The sequence below is a fragment of the Myxine glutinosa genome, chromosome 7 (genome assembly GCF_964187855.1).
Source record: "Myxine glutinosa chromosome 7, kmMyxGlut1.1, whole genome shotgun sequence".
Classification (NCBI taxonomy): Eukaryota; Metazoa; Chordata; class Myxini; order Myxiniformes; family Myxinidae; genus Myxine; species Myxine glutinosa.
This window is the reverse complement of record NC_136267.1, coordinates 137,258,674-137,282,915: the sequence shown is the minus strand read 5'-3', so window position 1 is coordinate 137,282,915 and position 24,242 is coordinate 137,258,674. Positions and strand designations below refer to the sequence as shown.

Sequence of the window (24,242 nt, the reverse complement as noted above, 5' to 3'; positions counted from 1 at the left end):
TCATCATAAATGGAGTGATTTCCACCCTTGCTTTGATCGGGTTCCCCACCATGATTTTTGATGAGAGGGGGTGAGGACTTCCACGAGGTACTTCGGGATGTACCCTGCCCATTTGTGATTGTAATTGTCATGGTTCCCTTTTTGAGGCAATGTTTTATGGCCGGTTGCCTTTCCTGACGCCAACCCTTTTAGTCACCTCTTATGACATGCAGGGATACGTTGTACCTAATCTAAATCGGGGTACACACTGGGTGGCAAAATTGAGCGATAACAAAAAAAAAGTTCTGGAGGTGCCCCCTTGAGATATTGGGGTCCTGGGTGCTTAATGGATAAGTTGGCTGGCTTGAGATATTAGGGTCCTGAGTGCTTAATGGATAAGGTGGCTGGCTTGAGATATTGGGGTCCTGAGTGCTTAATGGATAAGGTGGCTGGCTTGAGATATTGGGGTCCTGAGTGCTTAATGGATAAGGTGGCTGGCTTGAGATATTGGGGTCCTGGGAGCTTAATGGATAAGGTGGCTGGCTTGAGATATTGGGGTCCTGGGTGCTTGTCGCCACGCCTATGCACCATCAGGTAGTCAACGGTTGTCGTCGACCCACCTGATGTTTATGTAACAAGCTTATTATCTGCTTTCTGGAACTGAGCATTACAAATCAAATTGAGCGATAACAAAAAATGCCTTAATTTTTTCAGACCACCATTTGATCTTGACCTTTAACTCAGAGTTATGAGGTTGAAAGTTGTTGAAGTTGTTGAAGATTTTGTTGAAGTTGAAGTTGAAGAAGTTGAAGAAGAAAAAAAAAAAAAAGAACAGTTGAAGCTCCTATGTCATAGCCACTGGTTGGGAACATGGGTTCCCAATCCACTGGGTGGGAACAAGCCACTGGGTGGGAACATGGGTTCCCAATCAGTGGGCCACAGCACGTTTTCCAGGTGGGCCACAGAGACTGCCCAATATTTGCCCAAATCATATAATCTTTTCACACACAAGGCCTAAAACAAGAGTTCAATTCTGTGTGTGTTGGTGGTGGCCAGTGGTAGCCACCCACTATTCCTGCATATTTTTTTAAGTCTTGTTTTTTATATTTTTCCTTTTTTTTTCCAGAAACCCTTCTGAAACGACAAAACGTGGATATGATGAGCAATACTTGAAGTTTGGATTCACATCCTTACATGATCGTGGAGAATTAAAAGGACAATGCGTCCTGTGCCAGAATGTTTTCGGAAATCAATCTTTGCGGCCATCGAAGTTGAAGCTCCATTTGGAGAAGATTCATCCACATCATCAACATAAGGATGTGGACTTCTTCAAGCGAATGGAAGAGAACGTGAAGCGCCAGCGGTTGGATCAAAGTGGAACATTATTTCAGCAAAACAAGCGTCTTACGGAGGTTTCTTATGCCGCCAGCCTCCTCATTGCGCAACAGAAGAAACCTCACACAGTCGGAGAGACTCTGATCACGCCATGTGCTCTGAAGATGGCTAGGATTCTGCTTGGAGAAGAAGCTGAAAAAATGTTCAACAAAATCTCTCTGTCAAATAATATGGTTCAAAGGAGGATTGCTGACTTGTCTAGCGACATAAAAGAACAGGTGATTGCTGAAATCAAAGACGCTGCATTTGGATTGTTCTCAATTCAGTTGGATGAATCCACAGATGTTTCATCCTGTTCCCAGCTTCTTGTCTTCGTTCGGTATGTGAAGGGTGATTCCATCAAGGAAGAAATCTTATTCTGCCATTCTCTCTAAAGAAATACCAGAGCTGTGGATGTGATGGAAAAAGTAGCAGAGTTCTTTGACCTTGAGGAACTAAACTGGCACAATCTCTGTGAAGTGTGCACCGACCGCGCCCCAACTATGCTGGGAGCAAAAAGTGGCTTCCAAGTGCTTGTTCGAAATCTATCTCCAGGCTTCATTTCTGTTCATTGTCTGATTCATCGGCAAGCTCTTGCTTTAAAAACCCTTCCATCTCATCTTCAGGATGTTCTTGAACAAGTCATCAAAATTGTGAACTACGTGAAAAGCAGTGGTTTGAATTCCCGACTGTTCAAGCAAATGTGCACAGAAATGGATTCAGAGCATAATAACCTGCTTTACTACACCAATGTGCATTGGCTATCAAAAGGAAATGTTGTGGCACGAGTGTTTGAACTCCGAGAAGAGATGCAGAGTTTCCTACAGCTGCAAGAAAAGCACAAACTTGAAGCTTCCTTGCATGAAAAGCTGTGGGTCTTTCACCTCACATACCTTGTGGATATTTTTGATCCACTGAACAGACTAAATCTAAACCTGCAAGGAAAGGGAACAACTATCATTCAGTTCATTGACACTCTCAGTGCATTTATACAGAAGCTTGAAAACTGGAAACGAAAGGCTGAGGAAGGGAACTTTACCATGTTAGAATCTCTTCCAGAAGTCACTATTAATGAGCTGTTGAATCGTGGCATTGCAAAGGATGTTGTGACACACCTCAGCTGTCTCCGAGAAGAATTTCTGCAGTACTTTCCAGAAATTGGGAGAGAAGGACTGGCACTCATGAGGAATCCTTTTCTTGTTAAAGTCAGTGACGTCCAGGATGAACTGCAAGATGAACTGATTGAATTTCAAAATGATTCTGGATGCAGGGATGTCTTTGAAGCTTCCTCTATCTCTGAGTTTTGGCCAAAAATGATGGGAAGCTACCCCAACATTGCAAAGGAATGCCTTCTGAAACTCCTGCCCTTTGCAACAACTTATCTTTGTGAACCAGGCTACTCATCGTTGGTGCAGCTGAAGACAAAGGCTCGGAACCACCTTGAATGTGAGGCAGATCTTAGATGTGCGCTTTCTACAACAGAACCTAGGATTTAGAAACTGGTGCAGAAAATTTAGGAGCACTTCTCTCATTAAAGTAGCTTTAGGTTAAACTGGTTTGAGTTTTTTTTCAATTGGCAGATACTGCAATGTTTTGTGTTGCAGCCCACAAGCAAAGCACCCTGGAGATGAGTTTTCAAATATTTTTTATTTTCCTGGTTATTATTGCAATGTGTTAATAGAGTTTCATTTCTTAATTTAATATAAATATTTGTTTTTTTATGGAAAAGCCTTGAAGTCTGAAGTGTTCATTTGCCTTTTCAATTGATTTTCTTGATGTTCTGTTCTAAAAAATTCTCGCAAGACCCTTTGTCACAAATAAATTTGCTTTACTTCACTCGCATTAATTCATTTCACAAAGAAATTGTTCAAATGAGAAATATTGTTCCATTAAATATCGAAAAGTCTAAATTGAATTAAGTTGTGGTTCTTATTGACATTTCTTTGGTTTCAAAAAATTGCTATGATCCCCACTGGGCCATGACATGTCAGGTCAAAAGCCAGTTGGGCCACATATCGAAAAAAGTTGGGAAACACTGTCCTATGATATAAATTAACCATAAATGTGCCATACTCTGGACTATCCAGAGAGGGGCAATTTTGTTCTGATCGGACAAGCCTTAGTCGAGTTATGGTGAAAATGTTAAATTGCCTATAATTAGGTGATAACCATAATATTAGGTCAAGGTCAAAAGAATATGTCGACCCGCACACTTATTTTTTACATTATCGATGCAAAATTTCATTGTGAAAGTCCCAGCTGGCTTCGAGAGCTCTATCATTGGCAGAAAACAAAGGAAGATAAAACAAATAAAAACCTAAATGGTGGGTTAGTACTCCTAAGGGCCGAAAACTGGGGGAAATAATTACAGAAATAACCCGACAACAGGTCTAACCCTCCCACTATTCCATAAGGGAGGCTTTACTAGAGAGTTCATAGAACACCTTACCCCACGCAGTCTTGAGAAAAAGAACTTGGAAGGGGCTTAGAAACTCTTGCCTTGCATTTTACACTAAACAAGCAGTGCGAGGCCCTGCCATATTTGTCTGAATACTGAATCTCACAGTTACTCTGCCCTCAGGACATGAGACGGCATGAATGTTGAATCTCACAGTCACTCTGCCCTCAGGACATGGGACGGCATGAATGCTGAATCTCACAGTAACTGTATAACCCATTATACCCTTTAGAACTACCCATGATGAACCATTTAGAATTACCTTTTTTGTATACTAAGTTGAGGCTCGTATAAGACATATAATAAAGGGAGCAGTAGCCATGGGGGGGATTGAGAGGGAAGCACACTAAATCTCACAGTTTCCCTAACAACAACAGTGGGGAACAGGGATATTGGGAGATCTGTGGAAGGGAGAGGGCTGGAGCGGGGTACACAGTATAAACAAGATGGACACTACTAGGACTTTCGGGAAAGAAAATGGAATTTGAAGGAGGTGTGTTTGTGGTGGATTAATGTGGGTAGAATTTGTGACGAAAATTTTGTTAAAATGTTGTTACCAATTTGTTGTGGCCTGAAGCACACCAAGCCAAGCATGCGATCAAACTGTTATGCAGAGTAATAGGTTATAACAATTGGAAATATATTCCTATACATAACGAAAGAGGATCAACGAAGGAAGAAGAGAGGGAAAAACCAGATTAGGCCAGCACGAGGGTGAAGGAGTAGGCAGCCAGGGAGCTGGAGAGTGCTGCTCGTGTAAAGGACCGGGGTGACCTGAGAGCACCCCTCGGAATCCAGCTAGTCTCAGTGGAGGACCTACAGTCCGGTGGTACTGAAGATATCAGAAGAGGAGAGACCCAGACGATGAGGATGTGAGCTGTACTGTATCCTCCCTTATCAACTCAAGGCAAGGTCGGGGATCCGAACTGGAGGAGCCGCAGCAAGAGTTCGAATAGGCACGGCATTCAAGGCAGGCCCCACAGTAGGCCCCACGGCAGGCCCAGCAGTAGGCCCACGGCAGGCCCACCAGTAGGCCCCAAGGCAGGCCCAGCAGTAGGCCCCAATGCAGGCCCAGCAGTAGGCCCCAATGCAGGCCCAGCGGGCGGCCCAAATGCAGAGATACGGCAGCAAGAGTTCGATGAAAGGCAATCTTCAGGCACAACCTTCAGGTGGAGAGATTGCAGCTGGAAACTGTACAACACATGAAAAGGCACTCCGCTATGAGCCCTCCTCCAAAATGGCCACTCTCTCCTCCTCTGCATCAACTTCCTGGTCCCTCTCTATTTACAGTAATAACACGTTAAGGCTGTTCCCATGCGAGATGCCTTATTCGACCACTCAAACGGTCTACCCAGAGACGGCCGCACCAATGAACCCCTATGGTCTGTCCACTCCCCTTCTGACTGGTCCTCACTAACCCCCTTCTTGTTATACCATGTCGTACTGTAACAAGAACGATCAATGCTTCACTTATGGGTAAGTTCATAATCATCTGCACCAACGGCAGCTCTTTTCAACTCACCAACCTTATGATCCGTAATGTATGTCCTAATGTCCAAGGAGATACTGTTCCTAAACTCTTCCATCAGGATAACCTCCCTTAGATTACCATAGTTCCTATCCACTTGCAGAGAATGAGATACCACCAATCAAAACTCATTTCCTTCTCCCTCGCAAATTCAACAAATGTCTGCCCAGCCTGTCTTTTTAAGGTTCGGAACTCTGCCTGTATGCTTCCGGAACTTGCTCATAGGCTGACAACACAGCCCTTCTAACAGCCTCATAATTTTCCGGCTGATCCTCCGACAGAGCTGAATACACTTCCTGGGCTCTCCCTACGAACACACTTTGTTGTAGCAGGGTCCAGTATTGTACTGGCCACTGAAGACGTTTGGCTCTCTTTTCAAAAGACAGAAAAACATTTCCACTTCCTCATTAAACTTGGGAACAAGCCTAATGTTCAGAGCCACATCAAAGGAACAAGGGTGATCAGTTGGACCCCCACCCGAATCATCAGAAACAGGTCTGGTCTGTTGTTGTCCCCCGTCGCACCGCGGAGCGAAAGGGGGACTATGGTTTTCAGTCTCCGTCCGTGTGTCCGTCCGTCCGTCCGTCCGTGTGTGCGGGCGTGCGTGCGAGCGAGCGTGCGTGCATGCGTATGTGCATGCGTGCGTGTGTGCGTGCATGCATAAGCGAAGGACGGCATTCGAATTTGGTGTGTGGGTGCAACCCATGTCAAAATCCAAGATGGCCGCCGCCATGTATGTCTGACGCCATGTATGTCTGAACCTTGTGAGAGGAATATCTTGAAAAATAAGCGAAGTACCAACTTCTAATCTGGTGTGTGGGTGTATCTAGGCATAAGGAAGAACCCTATTGAAAATTGGGTCGCCACGTCAAAATCCAAGATGGCCGTCACCATATATATGTCTGAACCTTGTGAGCGAAATATCTTGAAAAATAAACGAACTACTAACGTCTAATCTGGTGTGTCGGTGTATCTACGCATAAGGAAGAAGGCTGTTGAAAATTGGGTCGCCACGTCAAAATCCAAGATGGCCACCGCCATGTATGTCTGAATATTGTGAGCAAAATATCTTGAAACATAAACGAACTACTAACGTCTGATCTGGTGTGTGGGTGTATCTACGCATAAGGAAGAACGCTATTGAAAATTGGGTCACAACGTCAAAATCCAAGATGGCCGCCGCCATGTATGTCTGAACATTGTGAGCGGAATATCTTCAAAAATAAACGAACTACTAACTTTTAATCTGGTGTGTGGGTGTACCTACGCATACGGGAGAAAGCTATTGAAAATTGGGTCGCCACGTCAAAATCCAAGATGGCCGCCACCATATATATGTCTGAACATTGTGAGCGAAATATCTTGAAAAATAAACGAACTACTAACTTTTAATCTGGTGTGTGGGTGTACCTACGCATAAGGGAGAACGCTATTGAAAATTGGGTCACCACGTCAAAATCCAAGATGGCCGCCTTGCATCTTCCACTTTGTCAACTCACATCGCTTCACCGACAGGGGACCTTGGCGTAATGCTTGTTCCAAATGAATTTGCAGTTATAATTTTTTTCAACTCAAAATCTCTTTCCTTTTATTTGTCTTCTAACTTTAGTCTTTGCTGTCTTTCCTCTGATTCTATTCTGGCTAATTCCAAGGCTTCACTCCTCATCTTTACCCACGGTTCTAAACCCATGCGACTGATAATAACCGAAACAATCTCCGCCTCTTTCATACCAGATGTCCCACTAACCCCAAGATGAGCAGCTACAGCTCATAACTCTACCTTACGTTAGAGGTCTACATCTTGTACTGATAGCCCCTTCTTCTCCACAAATTCCTTCACGTCAAAATCCATCTCCTCTACCATGGTGTACGACTGCCGTAAATATAGAAATACCAGCACCATAAACAAAAGTCAAATTATCTTACCCATGAGAAAACCCAATAATGAAAAAAAAATCCAAGACAGTTATCATTTAATTCAAATCCTGAACAAGACCCCAATTCGTTACCATGGACATCAGGACATGAGATGGCATGAATGTTGAATCTCACAGTTACTCTGTCCTCAGGACATGAGACGGCATGAATGCTGAATCTCACAGTAATTGTAGAACCCTCTAAAACCCACTAGGCCCTTTAGAACTAACCATAATGAACCATTTAGAATTACCTTTTTGTATACCAAGTTGAGGCTTGTATAAGACATAATAAAGGGAGCAGGAGACACGAGGGGTATTGAGAGGGAAGCACACTGAATCTCACAGTTTCACTAACATCAACTGTGGGGAACAGGGATATTGGGAGATCTGTGGAAGGGAGAGGGTTGGAGCGGGGTACACAGGATAAATAAAATGGACACTACTAGGACTTTCGGGAAAGAAAATGGAATTTGAAGGAGTTGGGTTTTGTGGTGGATTAATGTGGGTAGAAAATATTAAGGTTTTGGATCAACACTTTAGAGTTTAGAATTACCGTTTAGAACCTTCTAGAATTACACTTTATAACCATTTCAAATTAAACAATGTGGGTTAGAAAGGTTATTTTCTTCATTTTTGACAGACAAGATGGATGGGTGGAAGGAAGGATATTGCCAAATATTGAAGCGGCGGCTTCAAAGCTTAAAAATGATCCCACTCCTCGTTGCGAAAGCGATCACGACGAGATTCCATACAATTTGCCAAATTCAAAGCCAAAGTGCTTTTAAACTGCAGCTTCCTGTTCCGATTCATTTTCCGATTCATGTTCTACAGTATTCAAAATATAAAATTGAATTGAAAATAAGTACCTTGATCATAGACTGACGTATGTATTCAGACAAGCCCAAACGAAACATTTGGTTAACCCCGCTTTCGCTTTGCACGTGTAGGAGTAAAAAGGCAGCAAAGATAATACATTTTCTAACCATAGGATGTCATCAGCATAATGAGTGGATTAACCACTCAGAAGGACAGGAGAGAGAGTTTGAGAGGAAGAGAAAGAGACTTCTATAAGGACAACAATCCCTCATTGGAAAGGTGTAAACGATAAGATTACCATTATTACATTAACAGTTGTGTAAATATTTCTTTATTAAGAAAAAAGATTCTCATGGAAGGAGGTGAAACGTCAAAACGTTATGGCAAAGGTAAATATGCATTTTAACCTGGAGACCATAGTATATGGTTATACAAAGTAGTGATGAGGCTAGTCAAAGCAATACTCATGCATGATGCCATGAATGTCAAAAATGCATGGTTGGACAAGAAAAATCTGTTTATAAATTGAGAAATGGCTATTTGCATTTTATAAATGGTTTTTTCAAAAAACCCCGAGCATCACATCAAAACGTAGCAAAGTTGAACACAAGGACTTTATCCTGAAGACAAAAGAAGACAGTTTTGAAAAGCATAAAAATCTGGACAAAATAATGCATTTCACCTTGGTTCTCTATCGAAAATGCATGATATAACAAACTGGTCTGATGTTTTGCTGATGAAAATGCCTTTTGTAAAAAAAGAAATAAAAGGTTAAAAATAGAAACATTACAGCACAGCTAAAAACATTTATGCATTGGGGAAAGGAAAGATAGGTCCTCCACTCATAAGGGATAATGCACCAGGCTCCAAGGCACACACCATGGTGTTCAGGTTTAGAAACCCACCAATCAGGGTGAAAGTTACTTTGGGGAAACTTGTGTCGCGGAGTAACAGGCTCCACCAATAGGGAGCCAGGACACCTCCAAGATTCCCCCCCCCCTTCCTCGACGAGGGTGAACAAGGAGAGATTGAACAATGAACATGTTGTGGCACTCTCTTGGGTGTGGACTTTGTGACTCAGCACACGTGCATTAGCTCGCTCTGGCCGTTGTCTCTCGGTCCACTCACCAAGTGTCTGCAAGATTATTCGATTCTGGGCCTGTCTCTCTCTGCCGGGTTCACTCAGCCTCTGTACGTGATTGCTCTCTTGACCAGACTCTCCCTGCTCCCTCTCGCAGGCCTCTGCACCTGCATTATTCCACTCCCTTGGTTCTTGGACATTGTGGACCTAACATGTGCCTGTATTGAGTCTCTCTTTGGCCGCTCTTTCTCGCCCCATGAAGCACGTGGACATTTTTGCTCTTGGTTGGTCCCCCTCTCGCAGGCTTCTACACCTGCATTATTCCGCATGTCTCTTGTGCACTCACCACGTGTCTGCAGGATTGCTACATTCTGGACCTGTCTCTCTCTTTGCCGGTTTCACTCAGCCCTTGCACATAATTGCTCTCTTGGTCGGACTCTCTCTGCTCCCTCTCACTGCACGTGGACACGACAAAGAGGCCTTGAACTTGCTCGTTTTGCCCAGGTTCATTGTCCTCCACTGGCTGCCGGAGTCTCTCTTGGTGCACGTGTGCACGACCTTACCGGCCCAAGTCCGAGCTGATGATCGACTTCACTCTGCCGTGCTGGGAGGTATCCGGAGCATTGTAGCCTCTGTGCCACAGGTTTCCTACGTCCGTTTGTTCATTCCCCTCCCCTCCACCGTGAAAGTATGCTGTGCCCATGTGGTGTTTATTTGTAGTAATCGTAATAAGGCATAGAATAAGCTAAGTTCCTGCTTCTTGTCCGTTTTCTTTCCTATTGAAATAATTACATTGTAAATATTTGTAAATAAATTAAATCGTTAAAACGTTTTCCTTTTCTCTCTGTCTGTGAATGTCTTATCCTCCATTGATACGCCATTGTTAGTACCCAGAGTAAAGATTGGCCGCAACAACATTAGCATTACCTCGGTGGTTACCAACGGTTTTCGCTCAGCCATCTAAATTGGTGTTCCGCTGGAGGGGACGGTACGTTCCCCGATTGGGACCGTCACATGGTACAGGTAAGTTATCGCGTGACGGACCAATCGGCGTTCGTAGTTGCTGATTCGCAACCTGCTAAGCACGAAGTCATTCGTGCGCGGCAGCCACACTTCCTGGTAAGTTCGGGAGGGAATGGAGGTTAACCCCCTCGTAGAAAACTCCAACCCCAGGCCGTAACACATTCGGTGTTCTACTACTTAACAATAAAACTAGAATTACTACTTCATAACTACTGGCAGCGATGACCGGTTTCCTCCACCTTCCCGCTTTCATACAACCCCGCTTTCACATTTTTTTCCCCATCAATATATCCCTAGATGATGCTCAAACAATTTCATCCTGATTGAAAGAAGTTTGTACTTGTCGAATTATGACGTCATAATGGAAGCACCTATGGCATTATCATTCACATGGGTTATTCTCCATGGATAGTTCTTTACAATGATCCATGGCTCAATATTTTCCACACAGCGCTTTTGGAGATATATAGGTGAAAAGTTTTTCGTTTTTTCAAGATGGTGCCCATATCAAATGACCTATGACATCATAATTACTATTGCAAGATTCTACATGCAGGGTTACAACTAAAATTTTGCCAAGGCGCGGCAGAAGGGCACGTCAAGGCATAGAAAATGGACTGAAAGGCGCCCAATGTTTTTAATGGTTCAGAATCGCCTGAGGGTCGTTTTCATTTTAAAAACACATAATTTTGGGGTTTCACAAAGATAGAACAAGGTGCTCATACGTTAAGGTAGGGTTATGCTCTTCAACATTCATCGTTTGTTTAGCTTGTTCTCGTTTATACACCACCCAAAGTGTGTTTCGCTCGTTCTCGTTTATACACCACCCAAAGTGTGTTTCGCTCGTTTTCGTTTATACACCACCCAAAGTGTGTTTTGCTCGTTCTCGTTTATACACCACCCAAAGTGTGTTTCGCTCGTTCTCCTTCCTGAGCTGCAAAAAGCGTTGATCATTTCGTCATTTTGATAATTTACCAGGCAGACTCAGTCACCACTGTCCTGAGTTACCAATCATTTTGATCGTTTTTCAGATACCCCTGTTCTTCCCTTCTATTTATTGGCCGTGTGTGTGTGTGTGTGTGTGTGTTTGTGTGTGTGTGTGTGTGTGTGTGTGTGTGTTTGTGTGTGTGTGTGTGTGTGTGTATGTGTGTGTGTGTGTTTGTGTGTGTGTGTGTGTGTGTGTTTGTGTTTGTGTGTGTGTGTGTGTGTGGATGTGTGTGTGTGTGTGTGTGTGTGTGTGTGTGTGTGTGTGTGTGTGTGTGTGTATGTGTGTGTGTGTGTTTGGGTGTGAGACATGTTTTTTGTGGAGTTGTGCTGGAGCTTTCTGATGTGGAATTTGATACACCAAAATCATCGTCATGATCTGAGTTGATGGGGCTAATTAACTACAAATAATCCGGAATAAATTCCCATGTTTTTAAATGTGCATCATGTCGTGGTGTATTAATACTTGGGTAGTGGCATAAATAGAGCAGACGAGCAAATTAATACTTGCTTCCATGACATGACATTCTAATTACAAAATAAATAACAAAAAGAATGATGACATTGTGACGAAGCCTATATTAATTAATACTAACACTATTAATAACAATAATAATAGTTGCATCAGTTGGCAACAATAATAACGAACGGAAACGTATAACCCCTTCCCCCTCCCCGCAAGTCCCAATCCCGACTCCCACACCGCGTGCCCACACTGGCCCAATCACATGATCCAATCATCGTGACGTCATCATGCTATGTGCTATTTCGAAAATACGGAGTGACGAGTGAATGGGTGCACTGCAAAGCATCTTGGAATTGAAAAAGAGTGCCGCGCATTGATGGAGAGCAAAGTAGCCCAATTTTTGATCAGGCGCGGAACCTTTTTCTGTGGCGCGGCAGTCAAGTCCAAAGAAGCCCAATTGGGCACCTTAGGCGCGGTGTTGGCAACCTTGTCTACATGCTGAGGTGCTCCGGTGGGGAAAACCTCCTATCAATCGGTGCAATTAATGCAGAGAAAATGATTTTTAAAGAAAATAAATCTGAAAAATAGCAGAGCATTTATAAGCATGTCGAAGTAACCACAGCACCGATTGGTTCTTCAGTCATGATGTCATTGGTGTTATGAACGCCCATTGGTGGATTCAGTCACCACTGTCCCTGGCTCTGATTGGCTGGAGCGGAGTTGTCAGCGATGACGCACCATTTGCATCATTACCTTGGACAGCGGTCAGGGAAATATCTTTAATCTTTCCGTGTTGAAAGAGAATTGAGAGAATAGACAAATTCCTTTTGACGACACAATATAGGGTCCGTGGAATGGATGAAGGCATTGCACGGCACTTGGATGCCAACCCCGATTGTGCAGACCAGTAGCCGACAATACAGATATGTCAAAGATATTAAGCCGAGGTCGGAGTACGTTACATCTACGTATGTTAGAAGCAACCTTCATCGATTGAAATGTAATAATACAAAAATATATATATATATATATATATATATATATATATATATATATATATATATATATATATATATATATATATATATATATATATATATATATATATATATATAGACATGGCATTTAATATGGAATATTTTTTTGGTGGGGGTGAACTTACTTTTCAAGATGTCTTAGAACCAAAAGTTCATTGGAATTATGTTGAAATTATTCTAGATTTTGTTAATGTGACCTTTAAAAGAAACAAAAACCACATTTGACATTTCGAAACAAATAAATTGATCCTTGAAAGTGATGCAAACTGATATCGAACTCAATTCATGGACAGAACTGTGTTAAACTTCTGTACGTTTTCCAGAAGTAGCTCTTCATTTTGCACAATAGCCAAAATTTTTTTTAACAAAAACAAAAGTTAAATTACGACTGGGATTACGGACAGTAAAATTAGAGTTCAGTACTTCGTGTAACACCCACGAGCATTCAGGAGAGCACGTACACGTTGAGGCAAGCTGTTCATGAGATTTGCCAAGGTTTGGACAGGAATCGCTTACCATGCAGTGACAATAGCCTGCTGCAATTCACGCACAGAGGTCGGCTGCTGGTCCAAGTGGTCGATTTGACGCGTTAATTCTGCCCACAAGTTCTCCATCGGATTCATATCCGGGGACATGGCAGGCCACTCCATATGCTCTACACCACGGTCAGCAAGAAAGTGTTGGATCATGCGAGCACGATGAGGCCGTGCATTGTCATCTTGGAAGACAAAGTTTCCTCGAAAGGCTGCACAAGCAAATGGAAGCAATGTTTCTTCCAGAATGGCCCTGTACTTGAACCGATTCAGGTTTCCATTCAGAACAACCAGGTCAGTTTTACCCCCTGCATGAAAAGCAGCCCAAACGGTCACCCCACCACCTCCAGCTTGGACTCTTGGCACTATACAATCTTTGTTGTAGGCTTCATGCACTTGTCTGCGCACTCGGACGTGGCCATCTTGACGATAGACCAGAAATCTTGACTCGTTACTGAAGATAAGGTGATGCCAGTGTCCTGGCTGCTATTGACGGTGCTCTCTGGCCCACTGCAATCGGCGCTGGCAGTGTTGTCTGGTCAGGCGTGGCTTTCTCAAGGGACGCCTGGCACGATAGCTTGCTTGAACCAGTCGTTGATTGCCTAGCCTTCTGGATACAGGCAGATTTGTCAGTTGCTGCCACTCAGCCCTAAGCCGATTAGCTGACTTGGTACAGCCATTGCGGACTAACCGGTGCAGCTGGCGATCATCCCTCCTTGTGGTTCTGCGGGGACATCCTGGCCTCGGTATTGGAGTAGGGACACCCCTCTGAGCATTTCGTTTCAGGATCTTTGACACCTGACCTTGAGTGATGCCAAACTGCTGAGCAATAGCACGCTGTTTCATGCCGTAATTTCGTAAAGCCACCACTCCATGACAAACAGCATTGTCGAGTTGACGGACCATCTCCAGAGGAAGCGGCAATAACTTTTGTAGATGTGCAGCAGTTGTTTTCCACTAATACAGAACGCAACAACCCTTATATACCCGATTGTGAAGCCAATCGTCAAATGTACATGTCCTTACATTTTGTCAAGCCACCTGTGATATAATCCTGTTATTGACTTCTTGCTGTGAAAGACAATCAGTGACATGGTTCTTTCAACAAAGACATCACCGAAGGGTAAAAGAAACTCACCAGATTGATATACTGAGTTCAGAAAGTAAACCCAAGTCATGAAAAAAAAAATTCCATATTAAATGCCAAGTCTGTATATATATATATATGTATATATATATGTCAGCCATTAGGGTTTTAGCCCCATGACTCAATTGATTATAACATCTGAAATTATATATCGTGCTTCTGAAAAACTGATTTGAACTCAGCTGCAGGCAGAGGCGAGTGGACAAAAAGTGGTTTCGAGGCTCGACGTGCAGGGTGGATCCTTAGCCTAGTAAATTAGTCCTTGAATTATGTGCCAAACAGTAGATAAAATGTTCGCGACCCACGTACAGGAAAACATGGCGCCAAATGCCTCCTTCACGAAGGGAATAATTAATTATATATCTTTGTAGTTTCAGTATGTCTCCTAAAGCAAGGACGTAACCTAACACCTCGGAAGAAATATAGACATTACATATACTTGATTGTAATGGTATTCGGCATGTGTATCCAATCATTCATCTACCATTTAGCCTAGTGTATAAGAATATTTACTTCGGCCTGCGCTCGGGTCTGATATGTTTAGATAGATAGCCAAAAAAGCGTAGCCTATCATTATGCTTACATCTTGTTGTCTAAATTTGACCTTCTATAGGACGGGACAATGGGAGATGTTGTCCTTATGGCCTTGTATTGCTATGTTTTTAGCGCAGATTCTTGTCTAATATTTTGCTATAAATGAAATGCCTTTTTGCTCATTCATCAGCGAGTGTCTTGAGGAATTGTCCGCTGCGTGTAGGCGGTGCATTCTCGAGCCTCGCTCCACACGTGTGCGTATAATCGATTTTATTAAACATTGTTGTTCTTCTTCCTCTGATTCTTCTTCTTCTTCCTTCCCTTGAGGTCTTCGATCTCGACAATTTTGGTGTCAGAAGTGGGATACATCCAAGTGTGCAGACGAGGTGGATCCTCACGTTCCAGGTCGGGAGGGAGGCCTGCCGGCATCTAATTTGGTGGGTACGCATTTTTGCACCTCGAAATTGAAGCCTCCCGCCTTACTTTGGATGTATGGACCTCTGTCGGCTGTACCACCTGGCTTGCATTCCGAACCAAATTTAGTTTAAACCAGAGCAGCAGTGGGTAATGAATCGATTATACAGGGCGCCCGGGATAAGGAGGTAAGCTTCCTGCGTGGGAAGCAGGTAGACCCATATGTGGGTGATAGATAATAGGTATTAAGTTACTCCGGCGTGAGAACTGCGTTTAAGGTTAGGAATCGGGGGGCGACCCGATCTTAGGACTACCAGGAGGGACTAGCCCAAGAAAGGTAGAATAATGAGTATTTTAAGTTAAGCTACGCACTGGATGTGTTAGAGTTCACAGGTAAGTAGGATTGAAGTGTGCATGAGTGTGCATGAATTTATACTGTATTGTGTATAAGGGAATGAATGATCTGTCATTGCAGCGTGTATTTGTGTTTATTGTGTGTGTGTCATTGATGTGTGTCATTGACTGACAAGGGATTCCCCAAATTGCCTACGGGCGTTGGGCAATCCGGATGAGTAAAATTGGCAGGGAATAATGAGAATGTTATGGAGAGCATGTGTGGACAGGGCTTTAAAACAAGTGTTCAATTACATCCCCACATTAACGGCTCTCCAGATGTAGCAAGGGAGAATGGGAGTGAAAGTCAAAAATAATAGGCTGTCGACCGACAGGGTGTTTATTCAACGGCATGGCCGGGGCTTGTATTTGGCCGATTTGGGATGGCAGAATGCGTTGAATGAAGACAAGAATGACATGTGATGCTGACATGAGTCCAATCGGAAGAATGGATGGTTATGGTTTCACCGGTCCGTTTATCTGTCTGTCTGTCCGGACACGGAGCTCTTGGGGAGAGCCAGAATGGGTTGGGTTGACCAAGATGAATGTGGACAATATATTAATTGTTTATATTAATCTATTAATCTCTGTATATTAATCTGTAAAAATATATTAATCTCTGTGTGTGTGTGTCCGTATTCGTCTGGCTTTCTGGCTGTCTATGGAGTCATGTCTCTGAACACTGATTTTGAGGGAGTTGCTGGTGCGGACCAAAGCGGTGTCCGCGGTATCTACTGGGGGTCGAATGTCACTCCCTCAGTGTCTGCGAACTTGTCGTTCGGCAGTGTCGAAAGACAGGTTCGATTGTCGGTCTGTCTGCTTGATTTTCGGGTCTCACTCTGAGTATATGGCATATACTCTGAGTATATGGTCGTTTTCTGTTTTGTGCTTTAATGGTGGTTGATTTGACTTCCCTGAAAGGGGGACTGAAAATGCTTTGATTTTTTCGTGGATTGCCCATTGGGCATGTTTAGGATTTAATAGAGTGGTGGAGTTCTGTGAAATATGATGACGTTGTCTTATGGACACTTTGTGAGTGACTAGACACGTGCCTGGAAGGGGAAATTGTATTCATAACTCATGTGGGTTGTGTCTGAAGAAAAGGTTTAAAGTAAGTGTGAAGAAGGTCATGGAAAGTGCGAAGATGTTAAAGAAAAGTCGAATTAGATGGATCATTTGTCAATGACAAGTGACTTTGCAAGGTTTGCTAAGAAAGGGAGGGGAAAAGATTATAAAAGTTGATGGAAAAGACGGGAAATAAAGAAAAGTGGTTAGTTATGGACTGTTGTTTTGTGATAAGAAGGTGATTGGGGGCTGGTGAAGATTGGATCACGGCTCTGCAGACCAGGTGAACAGAACTCCACCAGGAGTGGGTGAATGGGAATCACACCAATTAAATTATTGCTCAAAGGGAGGTGATAGAGCAAAATAAAAAAGATTGTCATGTGGACCGCAAGGCTAACCCCGCTCTTGCAGGGAAATGGTTTTGGGAGGCTAGTTATTTTTCAGATAATTTTTCCAGTGGGTTTATACTGATGTGAAATTCGCGTATCTAGGAAGGAAAGGAAAAAATTGTCCAGGTATTGATAGGATAACAGTGAAATTTTGAAGTGAAGTGAAGGATAACAGTGAAGAGTTAGTGTGTTCGTTGCGATTTTTGGGAATGGCAGGGTACTGTCGTACATGGATGATGGACCGACTGCGGAAAACGCCAGTAAGGCGTCGATACAATGTTGAACACCGAACGGTCCATGTGTTGGACAACAATGAAGGGTTCATAATTAATTTGGCACCTCAAGACAGACGTTCCGACATCCGCACCTACAGAGTTCGATGTAATACAATTACAAGCCGCGGCCTCAAACGTAGAACATCAAAAATTGGATTAAATTGGGAGCTCAACGCCCCGCAGAAGGACAAATGTGGACGATTAATGACAAACCCGTGGCACCGCGAGCTTTATTGCCATGGTTGGCACGCATGGCGCATCCAAATGGCCATGTGTGCCATAGGGGGGTGAGGTGATGAGGCAGGTCACTTCCACCTGGGCAGCACCAGGCCTTTCGACTGTGGTTACCATGGTCTGTCGCTCGTGCGCTATATGTCAACGGCATCAGCCAACAACGGATATGGCAGCACTTGAATTACCTATCATGGATGACATGTTTTTTAAAGTTTTGCATAGGTCTATCCCATGTGGCACGCAGCATACATGAACGCGTTCGGGAGGCCCTACCGGAGCCAACAAGCAAGCCTATCCACACCGTCGAGGCAGGAGATTACGTGCTGGTGAAGCATTTCACCCGTAAGACTGCGCTCGAACAAAGTTGGACGGGGCCATACCAAGTTCTTCTGATCACACCAACAGCGGTGTTTTGGTGAGGGCAAGTCGTCCTGGGTACATGCCACACATTGTAAGTTGGCCATACCCACAAACACAGACACCTCAAACGCACCACCACAGATCGAGGATGCTGCACCACCGCCTGTTAGGGGTGGCAATCACACTTAGTTTAATTTACAGCTTTGCCAGCACTGGGGACACGAGGGCATGGGCGAACACGGAGACATATGTATATGGCGACCAAACTGTTAAGGTCTACCGGCAGAGAGTTATCTGGGGTCAGAGGATAAATATACCCTGCTGCCATGTAAAGGAAGATGTATGGACACGGATAATGTGGAGGGTGTTGTACACAGACTCACATGGAAGGAAGACAGGTTTTGCTGCCCTCAGTCGTTTGAAGCAAGCGCCACGACAAGGCGGCGCACCAATAGTAAACATGGCCAGGCCGGGTTACAAATGGGGAAAGGACTCGAACAATTTAACCACGCATGTATTACTGAACAGCGGCACTACTCTATTACTACAATGTGAATTCATGACCTCCCCCTACGATGATAGGCCACCATGCATTTCACACATATTAATTCCGCACCCACGGATCGAAAGCAGGAAAAAGCCAAAGGAAAATACGTATTGGACAGTGACCCGTGCAATGGCGAAGGTACAGAACCGATCACGTTGTTGGATGTGTATGCATTTTCCCCACACCAGTACGACAGGGATAGAAATGGTAGTGCTACCCCTGTCCCTACGAGATATGTGCTCAGGACCCTTGCGTACCCCATGTCTGACCACAACCTTGGAACTGATAGGCCCAAATCTACCCAGCAGTGTGTTCCCGGGAGTTTCGATATACCCCACCCATTAAGCAGGCTTTGTTAGACAAACCACCTGATCCAGTCTGGGTGACAGAGCAAAAGGGACGGGTGTGTCTTATAGGAAAGGGACACGTTCAGATGGGAACCTCGGAATGTACCCATACCCTGCCATCCGACACCAGATGGAGAGAAATGGGAGGCCCCCTTGTAATAACCATAGATGACCAAGCCCAGCATAACGTAACCAAGCTAACCATATCTTGGGGGACACCAAGCGCCACCCGCGTTGAGATCGGTAAATGCATGGCCTCGGCCCTTATCCCACCCCATGGAGTAATGTTTATTTGCGGAAATAAAGCATATCCATACCTACCCGAACAGTGGGGAGGGACTTGTTATCTGGGATCCATTTTTCCCAAGGTAAATTTGGTAAATCATGTATTATTTGATGTAGGGAAGATGATTAAAAGGAAGGTATTTTCGGAAATTAGTGAAAGTAAATATGGCATTTGAATTTCCAGACACGACACAGGAAATGCGGCTATGAATAAGCCAACCATCTGAGAGATAAGGTAACTAAATGCCAATTAGTGGGACGGGGGGCTAGGAATTGATCATGGTGTGTGTAAGAAAGTATTTTTCAGGATGGACGATGAAGAAATCGCCGTTGGAAAACCATGATCTTGACCACAGAGGCCGTCGATCTGAATGGGTCCTTCAACAAGGCAGATGTGACCAGCGCTTCAGAATTTTGTATTAAATTTTGTGATGATGACTGTGATACTTGTGTTAATCCCATGTGGGAACTGGCTACTGGCTGATGCCTGCATCGATGTTTGTGATGATTGTAATACTTGTGTTGAAAATCCCTTGCGTGTACTGGCTAACGCCTCTTATGTATTATGAATGATTGACAAATAGATAGTCTCGCATTAGTAATGGAACGAATTGGAAACGAAACCTGAATCGCAGAACTACAATTGGAAAACGAATTAATGCATATGCAAACGATGGTGATGCAGAATCAAGTGGTTTTGGATATGTTGTTGGCAGAAAAGGAAGGAGTATATGGGGTGATCGATGAACCTATTTGATGCTTGGGATTCTGATAATGATTATGATTTTAGTTGGGATGATTATATCTGTGATTTAGAAAGTGTACGTTCTTTTAAAAATTATTTACACCACCCAGCAAATCACATTCACAGGGCTTGATGGCATTTAACGTCGATTGTTTGCCCTGATTCGCGAGGACCTCACTTGCATAAAGAGGGCCCCTTAATCTGGCTGGCAACTGGGTCGCACCTATGCCGCAGCGAGGGTGGATTCGGAATCTGGCGGGCGGCAGCAATCTCTTAAACCAGGCGCCGTCGTCGCGAATTATGGCTAACAATTCATACGTTGAATGTTAGACGACCAGTTAGGGCCGGTATCTCTCTCTTTGAGTATACGTGACGCTATGTCGTGCCTGGCATGTAACTAATTGATGAATTTGGTGTCTTTCCAAGGAGGTGTCTTGTAAAGACAAAGGAAGGAACTGTCAGCCATTAGGGTTTTAGCCCCATGACTCAATTGATTATAACATCTGAAATTATATATCGTGCTTCTGAAAAACTGATTTGAACTCAGCTGCAGGCAGAGGCGAGTGGACAAAAAGTGGTTTCGAGGCTCGACGTGCAGGGTGGATCCTTAGCCTAGTAAATTAGTCCTTGAATTATGTGCCAAACAGTAGATAAAATGTTCGCGACCCACGTACAGGAAAACATGGCGCCAAATGCCTCCTTCACGAAGGGAATAATTAATTATATATCTTTGTAGTTTCAGTATGTCTCCTAAAGCAAGGACGTAACCTAACACCTCGGAAGAAATATAGACATTACATATACTTGATTGTAATGGTATTCGGCATGTGTATCCAATCATTCATCTACCATTTAGCCTAGTGTATAAGAATATTTACTTCGGCCTGCGCTCGGGTCTGATATGTTTAGATAGATAGCCAAAAAAGCGTAGCCTATCATTATGCTTACATCTTGTTGTCTAAATTTGACCTTCTATAGGACGGGACAATGGGAGATGTTGTCCTTATGGCCTTGTATTGCTATGTTTTTAGCGCAGATTCTTGTCTAATATTTTGCTATAAATGAAATGCCTTTTTGCTCATTCATCAGCGAGTGTCTTGAGGAATTGTCCGCTGCGTGTAGGCGGTGCATTCTCGAGCCTCGCTCCACACGTGTGCGTATAATCGATTTTATTAAACATTGTTGTTCTTCTTCCTCTGATTCTTCTTCTTCTTCCTTCCCTTGAGGTCTTCGATCTCGACATATATATATATATATATATTTATATATATTGTAACGAATGTGGAAACGTTACAATGTGAACGTTACAAAAGTATGGTAACATCCTCGTAATGTAAATAATGGTCGTAGCCGGCCTCCTAGTTAATTCCATGAAACTTACACGCAGGTCACGATATATCTTTTAAATAGTGTATTTCCTTATTCCATGTAGGCTAAATATGTGTTTTCCCACTAGATTGACTTTGCATTGTATCAAACAAAATAAGCGTAGGCCCTTCCAATTTCCCCAAAACCTCCCTTCCAATTGCCTTCCGCATTTTGGGCGGTTTTCTTCAAACCACCATTGGCCACGAGGTAGGGTTGGGGAAGAAAGGCGTGTCTCCACCTCGTCATAAGAGGGAAGGAGTGAACCAGCCCTAACAGCCAATCAACACCGCGGTGAGCGACCCGGTAGGCGTGCCCTCGGAGCCGGCGGCTTGATTTCGCCCGAGGTGATAAAAGCGACTGTAAGGGACTGCTTTACGAGATGACTTGGGAGAGGCCTTGGGAGATGACTTGGGAGAGGCCTTGAGAGATGACCCTGGGAGATGAGCAAAGAGGCTGCACCAAAAGGAGCGGTGAGATACGAAACGCTCCAAGCCAAAGAGGAGAGGTACTCGGCAAGGAAACCAGCTTTGGAGAGACGCGCTGAAAGGAGAGAGACGGCTCCACCCCAAGAAGAGGAGCAGGTGTGCCGAACCAGCGCGTGACGTCTACCGCAGCGGATACACGACGGAGGGTTTCCCGCCAAAACCGCGAGGAATTGCGAACTGCGGCCTCCCGACCTTGCCTCCCTCTCAAGCAATCCATCTCAAGCCCTACCTGCCTGCAATATCCCCTGTGTAAGTGTGAACGTCCTGTCCTACTCGTTGTCTTGGGGCTAAGTAAAAATGAATAGTGTAAGTTAACGATTCGCTGTGTTACTGCTTCTTCCATCCATTGCTTGTGTGTGTATAATAAAATCTGTTCTTCCTCCGTATTCTTCTTCTTCTTCTTTTCTTTCTCTTTCGGTCGCTTTAGAGATTTCCCGATTGAATATCTGTGGGGCGATCTGGTCAACGTCGGGTGAAATCGGGTTTTAATCGGGGAGTAACTGTTCGGACGCGGTTAAATACACCACCGCTCGGTCAATATAACATCTAAAACCCGCCTCCGTAACAATTGGTGTCGAGGAGTTGGATTCGGACCTGGGACTAAATTTGTTAGGCCCAAATTTTGGAACACCAATTGTACTATTAGAGTTACAATTGGTGTCGAGGAGGGAGATCGGACCCGAAATCGGCCCCGAAGCGCGCTTAACGCGCTCAAAATTACAAGCTGCCGAAATTTATTTTGTTTTATAAAGCAAAACCCGAATTTTGAGATCGCGCCATGGACAATCAAGGCGATCGGATGTCGGTGGGAGAGATAGACAGGGTGGAATCGACCCAGGACCTCGGGGAAATGTATGTGGAGGATAGGGAGGAGGAGAAAAATAGCAATGTGGTTGCGGAAGTATCAGACGCGCAAAGTGGCGTCCTCACGCACGTGGGTGTAGCGGCACCAAATTTTGCCGCGACCGTAGCAGCGCCGCTGGTGGATTCGAACCTTTTCCTCCTGCAAATGAGGGCCCTTATGGAACAAATGGGTGAGCGATTGGAGGGCCAAATGGGGGTAATGGGGAACCGGATGGATGCTCAGGGTGAGCGATTGGAGGGCCAAATGGGGGTAATGGGGAACCAGATGGATGCTCAGGGTGAGCGATTGGAGGGCCAAATGGGGGTAATGAGGGACGAAGCGAGGGGTACCGGTGAGGCGTTAGACAACGGGATAAAAGAGGTAAAGAATGGGTTAACGGGGGTGGAAAACAGAATGGCTGCCCAGGAGAATCAGTTAGAGGGGGTGAAAAATGGGTTAATGGGGTTAGAAAATAGGATGGAGGACAAATTGCGGGAGATAGGGGAGCAATCCGCCCGAGAAATTAAACAAATGGGAGAGCAGATAGAGGAGGTAAAAATCGGGGTAGAAACCAAACTGGATGCTCAGAGCGATGAATTGGGACAGATGAGGGTGGCATCTACAAAAGAGATGGAGGAAATACAACGAGGGGTAAGTGAGGAGGTTTCGGGGCTGCGCGAGGAGGTAAAGCGAGGTGAGAAGCGTATGGAGAAAGAGGTGAGAAATAATACGGCAAAGTTACAAGGGGGAATAGAAGATCTGACGGAGGAGGTGGAACAGCTGACAGAGGGACAAACTAAGTTAGTGGAGCAGGTTCAAAGGAACACTGCAGTACTCGGAGGGTTAAAGGCGACACAAAAAGAAATTAAAAACGAATTAATAGCGACACAGAGGCAATGTCAGATGGTACGGGAGGAACTGACAATGAGGGTGGACGAGGTGACAGAGATAATGGAGACAAAGGACCGGCAGGTGAGGATGCACATAGAGACGGTCACGGTAGCCTTAGAGGACGAACTTGAGGAGATGCACCGAGAAATAAAAGAGGTTAAACAAAAACTAGAGGAAGTGGAAGAAGAGGTGAGTGAAATTAAGAAGGGACGGACAGAAACTAAGAGAGAAATCCAGGAGGAGGTAATGGAATATGTACAAGGTCTGTGTTCAAATCATGATGAGGTGCTCACTAACCAAATAAAAAGTTTGCAGGTGGCAGAGGAGGTGCGACGACGAAGTACGGAGGTGAGTGGCAATGTATATGATGTGAGGAAAGCTTCAGTCGGCTTGGGGGTTGCTTTGGATCCGGCTGTTCGTGAAAGGCCGTTGGTGAAGTGTGCGACAGGTCTGGTGTGCGAAGAAAGAGGTGTGCGAGAATGTCCGACCATGGGGTGTGTGAGGAAAAAGTGCACGCCGAGGAGTGAGTGTGCCGTCAGGAGTGAGCCGGTCGTAGCGCGTGTGCGAGGGAGCACAGGGAAGCGCGGTGTGGTGAGTGTTACGGAGGAAGTAACGAAAAAGTGTGCGTGAGAGGATGCGCGAGAAAGGTGTGTAACGGACGGGTGCATGAGGAAAGAGTGTGCTGTCGAGAGTAAGAGTGAGTGCGCGACCGAGAGTGGAG

At 44.5% G+C, this 24,242-nt stretch overlaps 1 protein-coding gene across 1 annotated transcript; it reads left to right on the top strand.

Annotated features, from left to right (window-relative positions):
- Positions 1-727: 727 nt before the first annotated feature.
- LOC144893090 (zinc finger BED domain-containing protein 5-like) lies at positions 728-2,849 on the top strand. The gene is made up of 3 exons (XM_078782741.1): positions 728-933; positions 1,106-1,592; positions 1,980-2,849. The coding sequence occupies exons 1-3, from the start codon at positions 728-730 to the stop codon at positions 2,847-2,849; spliced, it is 1,563 nt and encodes a 520-aa protein (XP_078638867.1).
- The last annotated feature ends 21,393 nt before the right edge of the window (positions 2,850-24,242 follow it).